The 16,861-nt window shown below is 45.4% G+C and overlaps 1 protein-coding gene across 1 annotated transcript in view; it reads right to left on the reverse strand.

Moving 5' to 3' along the window:
- Positions 1-1,871: 1,871 nt before the first annotated feature.
- LOC124270984 (sulfate transporter-like) overlaps positions 1,872-16,861 on the reverse strand; it is a 40,470-nt gene continuing 25,480 nt past the window's right edge. Inside the window, exons 13-18 of the mRNA XM_046706054.1 lie at positions 15,928-16,034; positions 8,297-8,366; positions 7,494-7,685; positions 6,498-6,680; positions 4,893-4,947; positions 1,872-3,540 (exon numbers count right to left, since the gene is read on the reverse strand). Of these exons, the coding sequence (XP_046562010.1) occupies positions 3,413-3,540; positions 4,893-4,947; positions 6,498-6,680; positions 7,494-7,685; positions 8,297-8,366; positions 15,928-16,034 (735 nt within the window). The 3' untranslated portion in view covers positions 1,872-3,412. The remainder of the gene's footprint in view (positions 3,541-4,892; positions 4,948-6,497; positions 6,681-7,493; positions 7,686-8,296; positions 8,367-15,927; positions 16,035-16,861) is intronic.

The following is a 16,861-nucleotide window of genomic DNA, read 5'->3' on the forward strand; positions in this document are numbered from 1 at the left end:
ATAAAAATATTCAAACCGATACTTTCAAAACTAAATATTGATACAGTTTTGAATTTATCGATAATTGTATCATCTTAGTAAAAGTATCGATACATCGATATATCAATGTATCGTGGCATCCCTAATATGTAACAAGTGTTATGTATGGGATCACATATTCTTAGTAAAGTACACATTCTTGGACATGAGTCCCATCTGGGATTCGAACCCGCACTCTCACGGTAAGATACCAAACTGCCAGCACTCAAAGACAGGTATCTATCCCATTAAGCTATACTAAAATGTCCAAAAAGTCTGTGTGAGTGAATGAGCATGGTGCTAAGTTGCTTTTAGCAACATTCCAGCAATATCATGGCAGGGGACACCAGAAATGGGCTTCACATATTATTTCCACATGGGAAATCGAACCCGGGTCTTCAGCCAAATGAGCAAACACTTTAACCACTAGGTTACCACAAGAAAATGTACTCCCAAAGACAACACTCATCACATCTGACACCTTTCTAAAAGGCATTGTGTATTCCCGACAATAAAAAATATCGTACTGTCATGAACAATGGACAAGACGAAATATACACGCTATTTGGCAAGAAAGGACAAACAATCTGTTTAATATGTACTTTCTTTCTCATTTTCTTCATGATCTGACAACCATTGTGTCATAGAAGAATACTGAGAGTACTTACAGCATAAAGTGCTATATCACTTGAGTGACATATCAAAAGGATTTCTTCTGATTAATAAAGTATTTCATAACTAAAGCATTATGGTAATGGAGGCTTATGCCAACAGCTTGACAACAGTAAGTTCTCTTGTGCATGAAGGCACTCGTGAACTGGGAGGATCTATACAAACAAGGACCTAAGACTAGGGGTGAAACAGTACGCTCCTACCATGGTACAGTACGTATTGCGGTTCAAGGCCTTTGGGTGGGTCTGTTCGAGTTCATTATATGAAAACTTACTTCCAGGAGAATAGCGGCCTCGAGCAAAGAAATGCACAGATTTTGACGAAATAATTTGATTTCTAGGCATTTTAGAAATGGTTTGAAAAGGTTAATAAAATGAAGGTACAAAAACCAAAATTTTGGAATGCATTACGGTATACCGAATCAAAGGCAAAATACTGTGGTTCTACTAATACCACGGTTTACCGTGTCACCCCTTCCAATGACAACAAGAGTTATAACAAATAAAAGAGATAAATATTATGAATTTTCAGATTTAAGAGTATTAATGAGTATTTGATGCTTTGGAATTTCATTTGGAATTGAGAACATTAATTAGTATTGGTATTAAATGTCAAAATTTTAACATCATACAATGACAAAACTACTAAACCATATCTGTATTCCCTTCTCCTAGTGCGAACTCTCCTGGTTGTAAGACAGACAGGATGTCACTCTGTAATACAATGACATCATGACACAATGGATTATGTCATATACTTCTGTGATAACAGAACCTGTTCACAAAGCAAGAAGGAACAGAGTAATCAAAGATACTCTGGTAATAATGGATCGCAATATAGAATAATTCAGGGTCCATTTCTTGAAGCTGAAAGTATTTTCAAATTTGGGAAAAAAATAAATATGCATTCAGAAAAGAATTCATTCACAGTGAAGCATCAGGTAACAGAGGACACCAGAAACTGGCTTCACACATTGTACCCATGTGGGTAATAAAACCCTGGTCTTTTAGTGACACACCTGTGAAGATCCGGATTAGAATTGGTTTTCAGAAAACCCATGATTGTCGTAAAAGGCGACTAACGGGATGGGTGGTCATGTCATCGTATCCCAGTTGTGTAGATTGATGCTCATGTTGTTGATCACTGGATTGCCTGGTCCAGACTTGATTATTTACAGACTGCGCCATATGGCTGGAATATTGCGAGGAGTTGGCGTTAAACAACAAACCAACTAAGCAAAGTTTTTTAGTGGGAGTGAAGCGCTTCAACCACTCAGCTATCCAACATCCCCGTGTTGCATAATAATTCCATTGATTGCATTTTTATCAATTACTTAACTCAGAGGGCAGGGTTTCAGCCAAATGGAGGCAAATATGACCGGATCTTTCTCAGACCATTTCAGTCTTTGTTCAACTCGGTAAACAAACTGAGAACAAAGTGACAACAAAGTGACAATGAAGTGACGATGTACTGACGATGAAGTGACGATGAAGTGTATCAGCTACCTCAAGAAGTAAGAAGTTAAACCTTGAACAATATCTCTCCTTTGACCCACGGTACATTTTGCATTGGTAATTGTTTTCTCACAGAGAGAACAAAAACAAACAGAAACAAGAACAAGTTCTCCGCTAAACTGACAGCATGATAAAGCAAGGAAAACCAAATTCTCTGTTGACATTATCTCTTTCAATGTTTCAAATTCCTAGATACAAATTTTAATAAGAAAACAATGTCGTTTGAAAGTTGACTTCCCCAGCAGAACTCTTGATATGGACATTGAAATTTGAACAAATTGAAATAAATGTAAAGAAAACCCAAATTCAAAAATACATTAAAATTTAATTTAAAAAAAGTCTTTTTGCATCCTTTGGTTGGGAAAAAAGAAACAGAATTGAGGCCACAACAAAGGGACCTTAGCATAACTCATATACAGTAAGTTAACAACAATCACTGCCGTACTAAGATCTTTTTGTGGGGCCAGGCTCTGTCAATACCAAATTTTGATAAACTGTTTGAACTGTACTGGAGCCATTCGACTTGGAATTCATACAGAATCATATAAAACAAAACAAACATCAGTTAATAACGCTAAACATAACAAACAAAAATAAAAGAAGTTGCTAAGATACATGAAATATTTCTGTTTTGTTTGGAAATTGAGAATACAGTCAAACATTGTTGAGTCGAAATTGACGGGACTATACCTAGAGTTATCCGACATTCGACATAACTGGGAAATGATAAAGAAAGCATACAAACGGATCAAATCTTTCTCATCAAGATAACCATATCTTTGACACATGAAAGTTCGACACAACAGTGTTTGAGTGTACTTCGCCGAGTATAAAAAAATTAAATAGTTCCTGTTTGTGAACTAACGCAACATTACTCCCAACCTGGTGGTAACTCTAGACCGAAGACCGAATACAACGCCCAATCATATAAAACAAGGAACCAATTAGAATTGTCTTAAAATACTGTATACATAGTATATATCTTGTACTAATGAAGTTTGATCCCAAAATAAGAACTCTGTGAACCATGGTAATTACAAACCACGGTTACCATGGCAACTACAAACAGCACCCTGATTGGCTGGTAGAGGAACTTGGTGTGACCCCATGTCCCCATTGATATCTTGTGTCCTCTGGTGAGTCTTTGGAACAGGTGAGTTCTCATGTACCCTGGTGAGTCCACTTCAACCCTGGTGAGTCCTCCTGTATCACAGTACATCTTTGGTTGGTCCTGGTGACGACACGGCTTGATACACGGCATCATCACACGTTAGATACAACAGATCTCCGAACTTCTTCATGAAGCCTGTAGACTCCAGTATCCCTAGACTGGCCTCTAGAAACAGAGTCAAATCAACGATATAGAAGAAACTGCTTGTTGGTCTGGGTGCCGTTTTACCAAGCAGACTCAGCACTACAATTGTCGTCATATGTTAAGATATTGGAGTTACCATCACATTAGTGCTCAGATCGCTTTGTACAACGGCACCCTGGTGTATTAAAAATTGTCGGGTTGTTAGGAGTGTTGAAATAGTGATCAAGGAATTTGTATCCTTAAGCAGATTTTTAATGTACCGTATATGACCGTCTATAAGACGACCCCATGGATAAGACGACCCCCAAACTTGACCCTTAAAATCAGTGTCAAAATGTGCTTACCACGTTCATGAGGGTCCGTATAACCTTAGCATTGATTATATATATTTTACATAAAAACTGTAAATAAAATTACACAATGCTAGGATATATTTCTTTGGGTTAAATAATAGTATTCTGTATTATATTTTACTGACGACTGCGTCAGAATTCATCCCGTTATATTATTGTGCATGTTTGAACTTGTTCGCCGGGAAACGTGTGCACAGCTGATTGCTATTTCCGGCTCAAATACACACGGTAATCTAAATTAATTTATAGAGCAAAAACTGTAACTAAAATTACACAATGCTAGGATATATTTCTTTGGGTTAAATAATGGTATTCTGTATTATATTTTACTGATGACTGCGTCAGAATTCGTCCCGTTATATTATTGTGCATGTTTGAACTTGTTCGCCGGAAGCGTGTGCACAGCTGATTGCTATTTCGGCTTTGTATGCAGAGACAAAATCATACGGTAATCTTAATCCCTGCAAATAATACAATGCCCAGCAAAAACAACTTATAACTTAAAAGGTAAATAATCTTGTCTAGTGATGTTTAATTGCAAATTTGACGTCTCTACTGACAAAGTCGTCTTCTGTTGTTTGTTCACGCGAAGTGATACCATGTTGTTTTCTTACCCCTGGAAAAAAGTTTGACAAAGCGTAACCCATGGATAAGACGACCCCCTTCTACAGACTGCTTTTTTTGGTCCTCAAAATTCGGCTTATAGACGGTCATATACGGTAGTATGTATGATTTTACTATCATGTTGTCCGTATATCCTTGAACATTTTGTAATCAGGTTTGTTCATGTGAGGGGACTGTATATCGCTGTCATATTACCTCATCTTTATTCTGATAAAAGCTGCATATATATTGGAATAACCTTGATCTAAGCATCTGGTAAAATGTAAACTCACGTCCACAAACCAGGATGTACAGAATAAACAGTGCTGTCACTGAAAGTTCAGTCATCACAGTTACTTATGATCAAAATATTTGTAAACTTCTTCAGAAAAAGATAACAATTCTTGTGATCCTTACCTCTCACTTCTGATAGAAAAACTTCAACATTTATAGACTTGTATTCTGCTATAATCTAGAACAGAAAAAGAATAAATCAAAATGGAGTCTCCACGAGAGATATATGTAATTTTGGTGTCAAAATGTCCGCGATCTTAATGTCACAATAAGTAATACTTCAGCTTTAGTCTGTAAATAACCAAGTCTGGTACATATAATTCTGTGACTGATATCATGAGCATCGTCTGTGTAATTGGGATTCCATGATGTGTCAACCCAGTCAGCTGGCCTGATCCTCTGATCCCAGTAGTCGTCTTAGCATGGCATGGGTGCAATGTGTGAAGCCCATTTCTGGTGTCCCCTGCCGTGATGTTGCTGGAATATTGCTAAAAGCGGCGTAAAACCAAACTCAGTCAGTCAGTCAGTCTTAGCATGGGTTGCTTTAGACCCATTCTAACCCGGATCTTCACGTGGCATGATCAAGTGATTCTGTTGGATTTTAGGCTACTCTCAGTATTATTAGGGGTTGGTGGGTTAGCCTAGTCATTAAAGCATTCTCTCGTCACACCAAAGATATGGGTTCATTTCTCCACATGGGGCCAATTTGTGAAGCCCATTTCTGGTCTCCCCTGCCGTGAAACAGCTGGAATAATGCCAAAGTGGCACAAAACCATACTCACTAACTTACTCAGTATTATTCAAGTCATGAATGGGCTTCACACAGCTAACAAGATTATCTCGGAAACTGACCCTAGGTGTTTAGAAAGGCAAGCCAGCATATTAACAACTTGGGTAGCAAAGCTGTCATGGGTAGGAGTGTGAGAATTAATCGACTCAAATCCAAATGGGACTCAACCAAACAAAATTACTAGAATCTGTAATTTGCTGAGAAAGTGTAATACCTAAAATCACATTTGTTACATCTGACCACATTTGACATGGCATTGGGGCGAGTGGGGTAGCCTAGTGGTTTAAGTGTTGGCTCGTCACGCTGAAGACCTGGGTTCGAATCCCCACATGGGTACATTGTGTAAAGGCCATTTCTGGTGTCCCCCGCCGTGATGTTGCTGGAATATTGCTAAAAGCGGCGTAAAACCAAACTCAGTCAGTCAGTCAGTGACATGGCATTGTGTTAAATCAATGTAGTATGAGAATCAGCAAAGTAAAACAGCTTGTTGTATCCATACTCACTGGCCATTTTGACCAATCAATTACATCCATACAGAACAGTGTGTATTGATGGTGTATATAACAAGCTACTGGGATATATGGTGAGTGTACTGGATTGTTTTTCAGCTACAACTCCCAAACCAGATTTTTTTTACATTAAGTACAATCTATTTCAAACGTGTTATCTTGCAACAATCTTTATTTGTGAGGATAAAATCCCTGGCTCCCTTCAACCAGGTTGATCCCTTATCACAAGTATGAACTAGCGCACAGAATAATCTGAAACCTTTTATTTCCATGGGTTGAATTCGACAAGTGACAGCTTTATGTAATATAGACCATGTACCAAAGCTTGAAACATTTGTAAATTTAATCTATAACATTGTGCACAAATCTCAAATTTTCAGGAGTCCTTAAACAACTCAGCCATTTATCTAGCTTTTCACTCACTCTTACCTGCTGTATAGCTGTAACACCCATGATATCTAGAAATGTGACGCCAGTCATATCTATGACAATATGGTGTAGTGAAGACTTTAAGTCTTTGCTGCCTGGCAACAGGTAGATGGCAGTGTCTGGAGCACTGTCAGCATTGTTGGCGTCGTTCGTGGCAGCATCCCCGTCTCCACCTATCGGCCGCTGTGGAACAGTTCAAAATTAGTCAGTTACAGATCTGTTATTCATGAACTGAAAGCGCGTCTTTCGTTTAGTTTGTGCTGAATCGAGTTTAGCTTTATGCTGCACTCAGCAATATTCCAGCTATATGGTGGCAGTCTGTAAATAATCGAGTCTGGACCAGACAATCTAGTAGTGATCAACAGCATGAGCATCGATCTGCACAATTGGGAACCGCTGACATGTGTCAACCAAGTGAGCAAGTCTGACCACCCGATCCCGTTAGTCGCCTCTTACGACAAGCATCGGTTACTGAAGATCAATATTCTAACCCGGACCTTCACGGGTTAGTTTGTGCTGAAAGCTTTTGCAGTAAGTAAGAATATTTTGCCATTATTCTCTGCATATTTCCCACCATATAAGTGGAATATTGCTGAGTGCAGCGTAAAACTGAACTCACTCACTCTGCATATTTCAGTCTCAATACAAGGACTAGCATATTCTCGTCTTACTCGACCCTGGGATTTTTTCAGGATTGTAAACTAGGTGACCCTGGAAGTGGATACAACATCTCCAATTCATGGCAGCTTCAAAAGAAAATCTCAAGAGCCGCCAGCAAGTAATATTGAAATAATTGAAAAATCTGAACCTCAATAAGATAAGACATCAACTTTGGGGTGGCCTAGTGGTTAAAGTGTCTGCTCATGCCGAAGACCCGGGTTCGATTCCCCACATGGGTACAATGTGTGAAGCCCATTTCTGGTGTCCCCTGCCGTGATACTGCTGGAATATTGCTAAAAACCATCCTCCTCCCCTAAGACATGAACCTGGCCATACCTCCCGGTAGTTGTTGCCTACATGGTTTGTCTCCTCCTCCTCCTTATCAACCACAATCTCCTTCGTCTTCTTCCGCCTTTTTAAGGGATTCACTCCCGACAACTTGTACACTTTCTTCTTGAAAATGTCTGCATTGGCAAAATACAGAGGCGAGTCCATGCGGATCACTCTGACCCCGGACATCTCCTTGACCTGTAGAAGGAAGACATGATAAGACCGTTCTATAACATCGCATTTGTGATGAGATTGTGAGTGACAGGGTTAGGCTGCATGGATCTAAATGTATTAAGAGGTGAGGTGGGGTGAGGTGAAATTGGGTTTTACGTCGTACTTGAGAATATTTCGCTCATTTGATGACGTGCATGCGTGTTTATGTGTATGTGCGGCTGCTTGTACTAGCCCAGACTTAAGCTGGTTTTATAGTGCTAGCCCACTGAGATACCATGCCGCAGTGAAGCATGAATATCCCAATCAGACACATTATACTGACTCCAAGCCGACCAGTCCTTGTTGTACCCATTAATGTCGAGCGCCAGACAGAGACCAACAAGTACCATATTTTAACGTCTTTTGGTATGACGCGGTCGGGGATCGAACCCGCGACCTTCCGCTCTCCGGGCGGACGCTCTAACCACTACACCACGGAGGTCGGTCAAATGTATTAAGAAGCTGGACTTATAAACAATATGCATGTCATAATTGATTTCAGTAGTAGTTCTGTTCATGTAGACTCATGCCAGAAGCATGCTTCAAGATCTCTGCTGAATGTCTTTCTGTGTAAGCTAGAACCAGTAGACACTCACATCTCTGTACTGCCCGAGAGAACGGTATTCCTCACTGGAACTGACGGTGCCAACAGCTGTAGTGGTTGACCTGACATAACACACACAGCATTACAAGATGGTACATGGATGAAACAGATAAAACTAAAACACACATGTTTTTTTAAGTGGAAGGTGTTTCGGACTGATAAGAAACACAAACTACATATGACCCAATATATAATACAAAAACAACTTATACATATAGAGGAATCAAATCCTTTGACAATTTTAAGTTACAGCTGAAAACTCACCTTTTCACCATCTACTATGCCTGAATCCCAATCTGTACACAGACTCACTAGTGTTGACATTTTCCCTCTAATATCCAGGGCCTAGATTTTCGAAGCTCTCTTAGCGCTAAGATAGTCTAAGTTAATGTTAATGTATGGCACTTACGACTATCTTAGCGCTAAGAGAGCTTCGAAAATCTAGGCCCTGTCTTTTATAATGTATTTTATTCTATTCCGTGTCGCGCTTTGAGCATATGTTTTTATGGAATCTAGCTCTATACAAAACTCGAACTAACCTGTAGAGGTTTCAGATTCTTTGAATATATTCCTCCTTGGGGTACTTATAAGCATTTAAATGTCCATTTAAATTCCCTACGACAGTTGTAACAATATTTGAATAAAATATTTACAAAACAAAAACTACGTTTTGTCTTGTGAGACCACCCTCACAGGGCCTTCCGGCCCCCTACAGCCAAGAGCAGGTAACTCTAGACCGTAACCTCGTACCTCACTTTCCATGCTGAACGAAGTCAGACAGAATGCGGGGAGGTGGGCTGGCGTACCCCAAGGAGGAATATATTCAAAGAATCTGAAACCTCTACAGGTTAGTTCGATTCTTTTTTATATATTCCTCCTTGGGGTACTTATAAGCATAAGACAGACTCCTAAAGAGCCGGATCTCAGGGCGGCATTCTGTCTGCTTAAACACCCCGACAAGAAGTGGAATTTCCCAAGCTAATTATAGCAGAAAAGGCACACTTACCCGGTCACGTGTCCACCAAAGCCAATCAGGGCGGGGCATGAGCCAGGGTCAGGGTTAAGCGTATGCAAATTTGTCCAGCGAAACCCTCGCTAATGCAGCGAAGCGAGACACACCCTCCCTCCTTCCGTAAGCTACTTTCGGAAGTGAAGATAAGGGTCCCATAATAAACCCAGAAGCGAAATGCGAATATGAACAGCAAAGTTTCCAAGGGCAGTTTAGTCTAGAGCTTCTCGGTTAGAAAGCAAGAGACATGGGAATAAAAACCATCACCACATAAAACCCATCACCAAGGGAAAATGTAACAAGATTTGTAAAACCCAACACCAGTGTTAAAAATAGGCAGATAATGGTTCACACAATAAAAAACCTCGAAAGCTCAATCGGCTAGAGAGGTGGAACCATGCCCACTGGAGAGAACTGACTGACCGAACCGAGCACGCTCACTGGAGAGTCTGTCAAGTTGGTAATGACGGATGAACGTACTCGGACGGCTCCAAATAGCGGCGAGCAGATCTCCTCAATGGGCAGGGCTGCAGCGTAAGCTGTCGATGTAGCGACTGCCCTAACCGAATGAGCTTTCAACCCAACAGGCGGGATCGCCCTGTTTGAGTATAACTAATATGTATGGCAGAGACAAGCCACCGAAATGGTCTGCTTGGTGGCGGAAGACCAGCCTGAACCCCGCCATAACAACAAAACAATTGGTTACCCTTACGGGTACCCTTGTTCGTTTGATATAAGCCTGAAGTGTCTTCACGGACATCTAAGGCGTGAGCACGCCAGAGAAGGTACCGGACAGGGAAGGCTGAGTGAAAGCTGGGAGCTCAATAGGCGCCCACATGGAAGGGACTATCCTTCTTAGGGACGGTAAGTCTCAGGCAGCCGAATGCTAACTCTGTCTTTGTGAAAAACAGTAAGCGTGATCGGCCGACATTGCATGAATATCGCCAACCCGCCTGCCAGAAGTCACCGCCAGAAAGCGCCGTCTTCCCGTCAACAGCTGGAGGAAAGAGCCGACAGATTGTGAAACAGTGGACCCGGACAGCCAATCAAGAGCGATTGACAAGTCCACGGGGACTAATCCGGCCGGACAACGGACGGATTCTGTCCACGCCTGCTAAAAAGCGCTGTACAAGAGGGTGCTGCCCCAAGAGAGCACCGTCAACAGGAATATGAAACGCAGAAATAGCCGTAGAATATCCCCGAACAGTGGAAGCCGCTAGACCGGCTTCCAACCGAGACTGGAGGAATTCTAACACACAGACTAAATCTGTAGAAAAGGGATCAAGAATCCCCCTGTTGACACACCAGCGCGAATAACAGGCCCATCTATCCTCATATTGAACGTTTGTCGAATCCCTCCGCGAAGCCAGAATTGTGTCTGCAACTGGTGCAGGAATTCCGCTCGCATGGAGGCGATCCCTGATAGCGGCCAAGCCACCCACTGAATCCTGGGATTCGGGTGGGGCGCTCCGTTCTGGGATAGGAGGTCCGGTCGAAAAGGTAATAGAACAGGAGGCTGAGCCAGAAACCTGAGAATTACCGGAAACCAGCTTTGTGCCGACCAAAGGGGTGCCAGAAGCACAAGTAGCCGAGCTGGTTGTGCGGTCAGCTCGCGACAGGACCCTGAAATCAATGGTATCTGGGGAACGCCCACAGTATCCTGTCCGTCAATCTAGCTGAAAGCGTCGTTGGCTAACGCACCGGATCCGAATCCGGGAGCAAAACACAGGAATCTGGTTCGTCACCCCAGGCGCAAAACAGATCCACCTGGAACGACCGAACAACTGGGAGATAATCCCGAATATCTCCCGGTCGAGCATCCACTCGTGTGGGGCTAGTATACGCCGTGAGAGAGCATCTGCACGGACGTTGTCTACCCCCGGGAGATAAACAGGCAAAACCCGAATGTTGAACTGATCGCACCACAGTAGAAACTGCCACGCCTCCTGAAGGAGCGACGGAGACACTGTGCTGCCTTGCTTGAGAATGTAAGACATGGCCGTTTGATTGTCCATTTCTAGACGAACCACACGGCCCTGCACCAACACCCGGAAGCACTCGAACACCTTGCGGACTGCTCTCAGTTCTAACACATTGATGTGTAGGCTGACCTCCCGCTCCGACCAGAGGCCGGAGGCTGAGTGCTCGCCCAGGACCCCCCCCCAACCTGTGAGGGAGGCGTCCGTCTGAACTGAGAGGGAAGGTGTCGGGGTGTCGAGGGGGATCCCCCTGGACAAATTCCCGACGTCCGTCCACCATCGCAAGTGAGGGATTAACCACTCTGGCGTTATGAGCATAATCTCGTAGCCCTGCGAGTGGGACCACAGCTGATGCTTGCTGAATTGGTCGCATCCTCAAAGCAGCGCCGTAAACCACATCCACTGTCGCCGCCATGTTGCCGAGCAACCGAAGCCATGTTGAGGGCCGACGCAACGGGGACTGGAGGAACTGTAACACAGTCCCCCGGACTTTGACGATGCGGTCCGGAGCAAGGGAAACAATCCCTAGCGCCGTGTTGAATCTGGCTCCCAAGAATATCAGATCCTGCGTCGGAACGAGGTCTGATTTCTTGAGATTGATAATCCAGCCCAGTGACACCAGAGTATCCAGCACGCACAGTGTGGAGGCTCTGCTTAACTGAGGCCCTAAGGCCCGTAGAAGCCAATCGTCCAGGTACGGGTGACAACACCTGCCCCGAGACCTGGCTAACTGAGCTGGGATTAGCATAAGTTTGGTGAACACCCTTGGCGCCGTGGAGATGCCGAAGGGGAGCACGCGAAACTGGTAGCACGTCCCGTCGAAGGAGAACCGGAGGTACTTCTTGAATTCGGGGTGCATTGGAACATGGAGGTATGCGTCTTTGAGATCGATTGACGTAAGCCAATCCCCTGTCTCGACGGAGGAGATCACTGACCTGAGTGTCTCCATCCTGAAAGACGGCACCTCCAGTAATTTGTTCAGCCCTCTGAGATTCAGAATGGGTCTGAACCCTCCGTCCTTTTGGTCCGAGGAAGTAGGTGGAATAAAACCCCTCTTCTCGCTGACTCACAGGAACCACCTCGATGGCAGCCTTGGTCAGTAAAGACTGAACCTCGCACGGAGGACTTCCGCCTTGTCGCGGGGGTCGGCACTGGCGTGTGCGAACCCGGAGAAGAGGACGGAGGATCGGCGCCTCCACTGTGGCAAATGGCCATCCCTGAGCGTGGACAGGACCCAGGATTTGAGGTGGCTGCCTCCCACTCCCGGAGGAATAGGGACAGCCGACGCCCGACAGGGACGTTATGTGGCAAGAGGCAGTGCACCCCCACCGCCGGCAAGTCTCCGCTGCGTGAGTGGGGGCAACAAGGGCTCTGGGGAATGAATCAGTCGGAAGCCGGGCTGGCTTCCCCTTGCCCCGAAAAAGACTGCTGCGCTGGAGCAGGCTTGCCCCTGCCCTCGGCGCCTGCTCGGCTTGGACTGCAAAGGGGCAGCCCACTTAACAACATCCTTCGCCGAGGCAGAAGGGTAAGCGGGCTAAGCCGGGAGGGCCGATGCATGCAGGAGCCGGAGGGCTGCTCCAACAAAGGCTTTGAGTCCTTAAAGGTAGAGACAGCCTCGCTGCCTCCCCTTACCACCTGCAAGGCCCCAGGGAACAGGGAAGATCCCATGGTATAGGGCAATGACAGTAGAGCTTGCTGTGTGGCCGGCGAATGCGCGCCACAGACAGCCACAGGCGGCAAAGCCCATGGCGGCACCATCATCTGGCTGGCACAGCACCGAATGCTGTCCCGAGCCAGATGTGAGTGTACGTCCGTTAACTGCCGGGCGAGCACCGACTCCGATGAACCGCACCGCCAGCGCTGTGGGCCACCAGCTGTCCCTGCAACGCCGACAGGTAGGCTGAATGGACTGCTACTTTAAGTTGCTGGGCCGTGCACGGTAACATTCTTGAATGACCGGTAGAGGCAGACTTCAGCGCCGCAGTGGCGTACTAGCCGAAAAAGGGGAGGCCTGCCCTGCCTGGCCGAGGCCAGGGAAGACGAAGACGACCCTCTACGTTGACTGAGGCAAAGACGCACTCGTCCACCACTGGTGGTTCGAAGAGCGTCTCCGCACCTAACTGGTACCGCCGGCCGACTTCAGGCAAATCAAAACGCGAGCGAGTACCAGCCAGGAGCGGATTCACCACATCACTGACCAGTGATGGGAGAATGCGTAAGCGTGCCTCTGCGACCTGGTTAGGTGCGAACGCCTCCCCCAGGAGCGAAACTCCAGCGGGGTCGGGTGCGGGGCGGAACAGCCACCTGCGGCAGGACCGGCGATCTTATCCCGAACCTGCCGCAGGGACGAGAGGCAAAGAGTACGGCACTCCCGCCTCCGATTCCACCGTCCCCTCCTCCTCCTCCATATCGACCTCGGCAGAATCCTCGGCCGCCATAATCTCAGACTCCTGAGAGAGCGCCGAGGAGACGCCAGAGGCAGGACCAGAAAAACTCATAAGGTCAAGAGGAGCCAGGGGAAAAACATCGCCCTGCCGGGAGGAACCCGCGCCAGGTCGCCGAAGTCGCCCGAGAGGAACCTGCGCAACAGGCTTCCGGGCAACCCGACTGGCTGCCGGTCGCCGAGGTATCCCGAACTGGTCGGCGCCAGGCGACCGCCAGTCGGACACCAGGCAATGACAGGGGCAACCCTGTATCGCCCGCACCAGGCACCTGTGACAGACCAGTGCATAAAGCCAGGTCGCCACCAGGCGCCGAGGGCATGCCTTCACCAGGGCGAAGCCAGGATCAAGCCGCCGGGAGGCGTGTTCTCGAGCGGCTTTCGGACGCAGTTAACCCCCAGATGTGTCAGCCCCGCCCCGACGACCGGGCGCTGAGCTCCTTACGGAACCCATGCTTGCCGTATCAATCAGGGACTTGACTGGCGACATCTGCTCCTGGAAAAAGCGGTTAAGCGAATCAACAGGAACACTTTTACCGGTGCTGAATCAAGAGGGGGGTGGCGGGTACAGAGACGCGGAAGCAGTAGGAGATGCAGAAGGGGCATGAGTGCGTGAAGACGAAACGCCTTGGTCGCCTTTAGCGTTTTTGGGAGCCGGCTCAGCGTGGGAAGCGGCTCCGTGGACCCTTTTTTTACTATGGGCGCTTGGGACGGGGATCCTGTGCCCAGAAATCACCCCCGCCGAAGCGGGTTGTTGTAAAAACAGCGTGTCTATCCGCCCTGCGCCCGAATGGTTTGGGGCGAGAGCACACGGCATGCCGCACCCCTCTTCCTCATGTTCCTTCTGCACTAAACAGCGAAGCGAACCTCGTGGGAATCCCGCATGCGGGAATTGCAGCAAGGCACGAAAGTACAGGGTTTAAACTGCAACAAGTAAAAACCTGTGCAGCAATCTACCCTATACCCACATACAAATACATGTAAAAAGGCGATAGGCGACACAGCTAATCGCGATAAGCGTAGCATGCAGTTGACAACCTAGTACACGCCGCGGCAGCATAACTAACAATTACGTTTTTAGCGTAATATAGAAAATGCGCGAGCAGTAGACATACGCCCTACGCGTACAAAGATACAAATAAAACCACTAAAACCACCTGTAACATTGAAAACCAAATGGGAAACCAATGAACAGGAAGGCTAGCGAAGGGACCTGTCCGCCATCTTGACACGCACTAGCGAGCCGACCCAGCGACAGGTACCGAAGTTACAACGAGAAATTATGAATGAAAAAATTCAGAAAAAAAACTCCAATTCGCCCATGCAGGGAAAAAGAGAACCATACATACAGTTGCAGTTTCTGAAACACTCATAACTCTCTTAGTCGCAAGGAAAAACCTTCTGGTATGGACCCACGTCTTGTCGGTACAACGACAGCATGGAAAGTGAGGTACGAGGTTACGGTCTAGAGTTACCTGCTCTTGGCTGTAGGGGGCCGAAGGCCCTGTAAGGGTGGTCTCACAAGACAAAACGTAGTTTTTGTTTTGTAAATATTTTATTCAAATATTGTTACAACTGTCGTAGGGAATTTAAATGGACATTTAAATGCTTATAAGTACCCCAAGGAGGAATATATAAAAAAGAATGCATTATTATTATTATTATTATTATCCTATATTCAGAATTACACTTTCTTAGTGAATTGCAAACTCCAGTACTTAATTGGTTCAGTAAGGTCCAGGGCCTAGATTTTCGAAAGCTCTTTTAGCGCTAAAATAGTCGTAAGTTAATGTTAATGTATGGCAGTTACGACTATCTTAGCACTAAGAGAGCTTCGAAGATCTAGGCCCAGGGTTGGAAACCATAAGAGTGAAGCACATAACTTCCAGCAAACAAAGTCAGCAATCTAACCCACTCAGCCACTGAGGTTTCCAAAAAAATGGAATTCTGACAACAGGAAATCTTGTTACCCCTCTGACAAGTGTAAATTGGCACAATTCCATAACCAAAAGCTATGACAACACAATACCTTTTAGAAAGTAGTCAGAAAATAACATAGGTAATATTTAGGATGACACTTTCTACAATGTAAAACAATAAAAGGTTGGCAGTCATTGAAGGTAACGTGTATACAGGCAGGATGCTTAGAAAGCTTGAATACTGAGATATGTATTGCCTTCAACATGTCAACTTACCTCTGGGTTCTGACCACCACCATCAATGTGCACACGAGGAATCCAATCATCAGGCCTTTGTCGGCATCCAGGATCACGGAGGCACAGAAGGTGAACACCCACACAATCTGAAGCACAAACCACAACTTACAGCGCTGCTAAATCCTCTTGTGAAATAAGAGTGCGCAGGGATATTGAAAAATGTGTGAAAATATTTCATGTCATTATTTATCATGCCACAGCACCGAAAATAGCCTTAATTCAAACACTGGTGTGCTATTTGAATCACCTTTAGTGGACAATTATCTCCCCTTAATGCACTCCAACAACTATACTTTATCAGGAGACACTGCATTTACCTTGAAATTCACCATTGGAAAGTGAAAAATAATGTCAAAACTGTTCACTTGATCATATGTCTATCTACTCCAGTTAGAAATGATCTTCACACATTATAGGGGTGGCATAGTGGTTAGAGTGGTCACTCGTCATGCCAAAGACTTGGGTTCAATTCCCCATGAGTACAATGTGCAACATATATTTCTTTTGTCCCCTGCTATGATATTGCTGTAATTTTGCTAAAAGGACTCACTCACACAAACTACCCATGAGGAGAATTTTACTGAAGCAATTGGATGGGTGAACGTATTAATCAGTAATAACAGAGAATCTGTCAACTATGAAGCTGTCCCACCACACGTCAGCATGAGTGAGTGAGTTTGGTTTAACACCGCTTTAGCAATATTCAAGCAATATCACGGCGGGGGACGCCAGAAATGGGCTTCACACACTGTGCCCATGTGGGGAATCAAACCCGGGCCTTTGGTTCGATGAGCAAATGCTTTAACCACTAGGCTACCGTACCACCCCACATCAGCATGAAGTACAGTGAGTGAGTGAGTGAGTATGGTTTTATGCCGCTTTTTCATGGCGGGGCATGAAGTGCGATATTCCA

The sequence above is a fragment of the Haliotis rubra genome, unplaced genomic scaffold (genome assembly GCF_003918875.1).
Source record: "Haliotis rubra isolate DU_JTF1 unplaced genomic scaffold, ASM391887v1 Scf1563, whole genome shotgun sequence".
NCBI classification, from domain to species: domain Eukaryota; kingdom Metazoa; phylum Mollusca; class Gastropoda; order Lepetellida; family Haliotidae; genus Haliotis; species Haliotis rubra.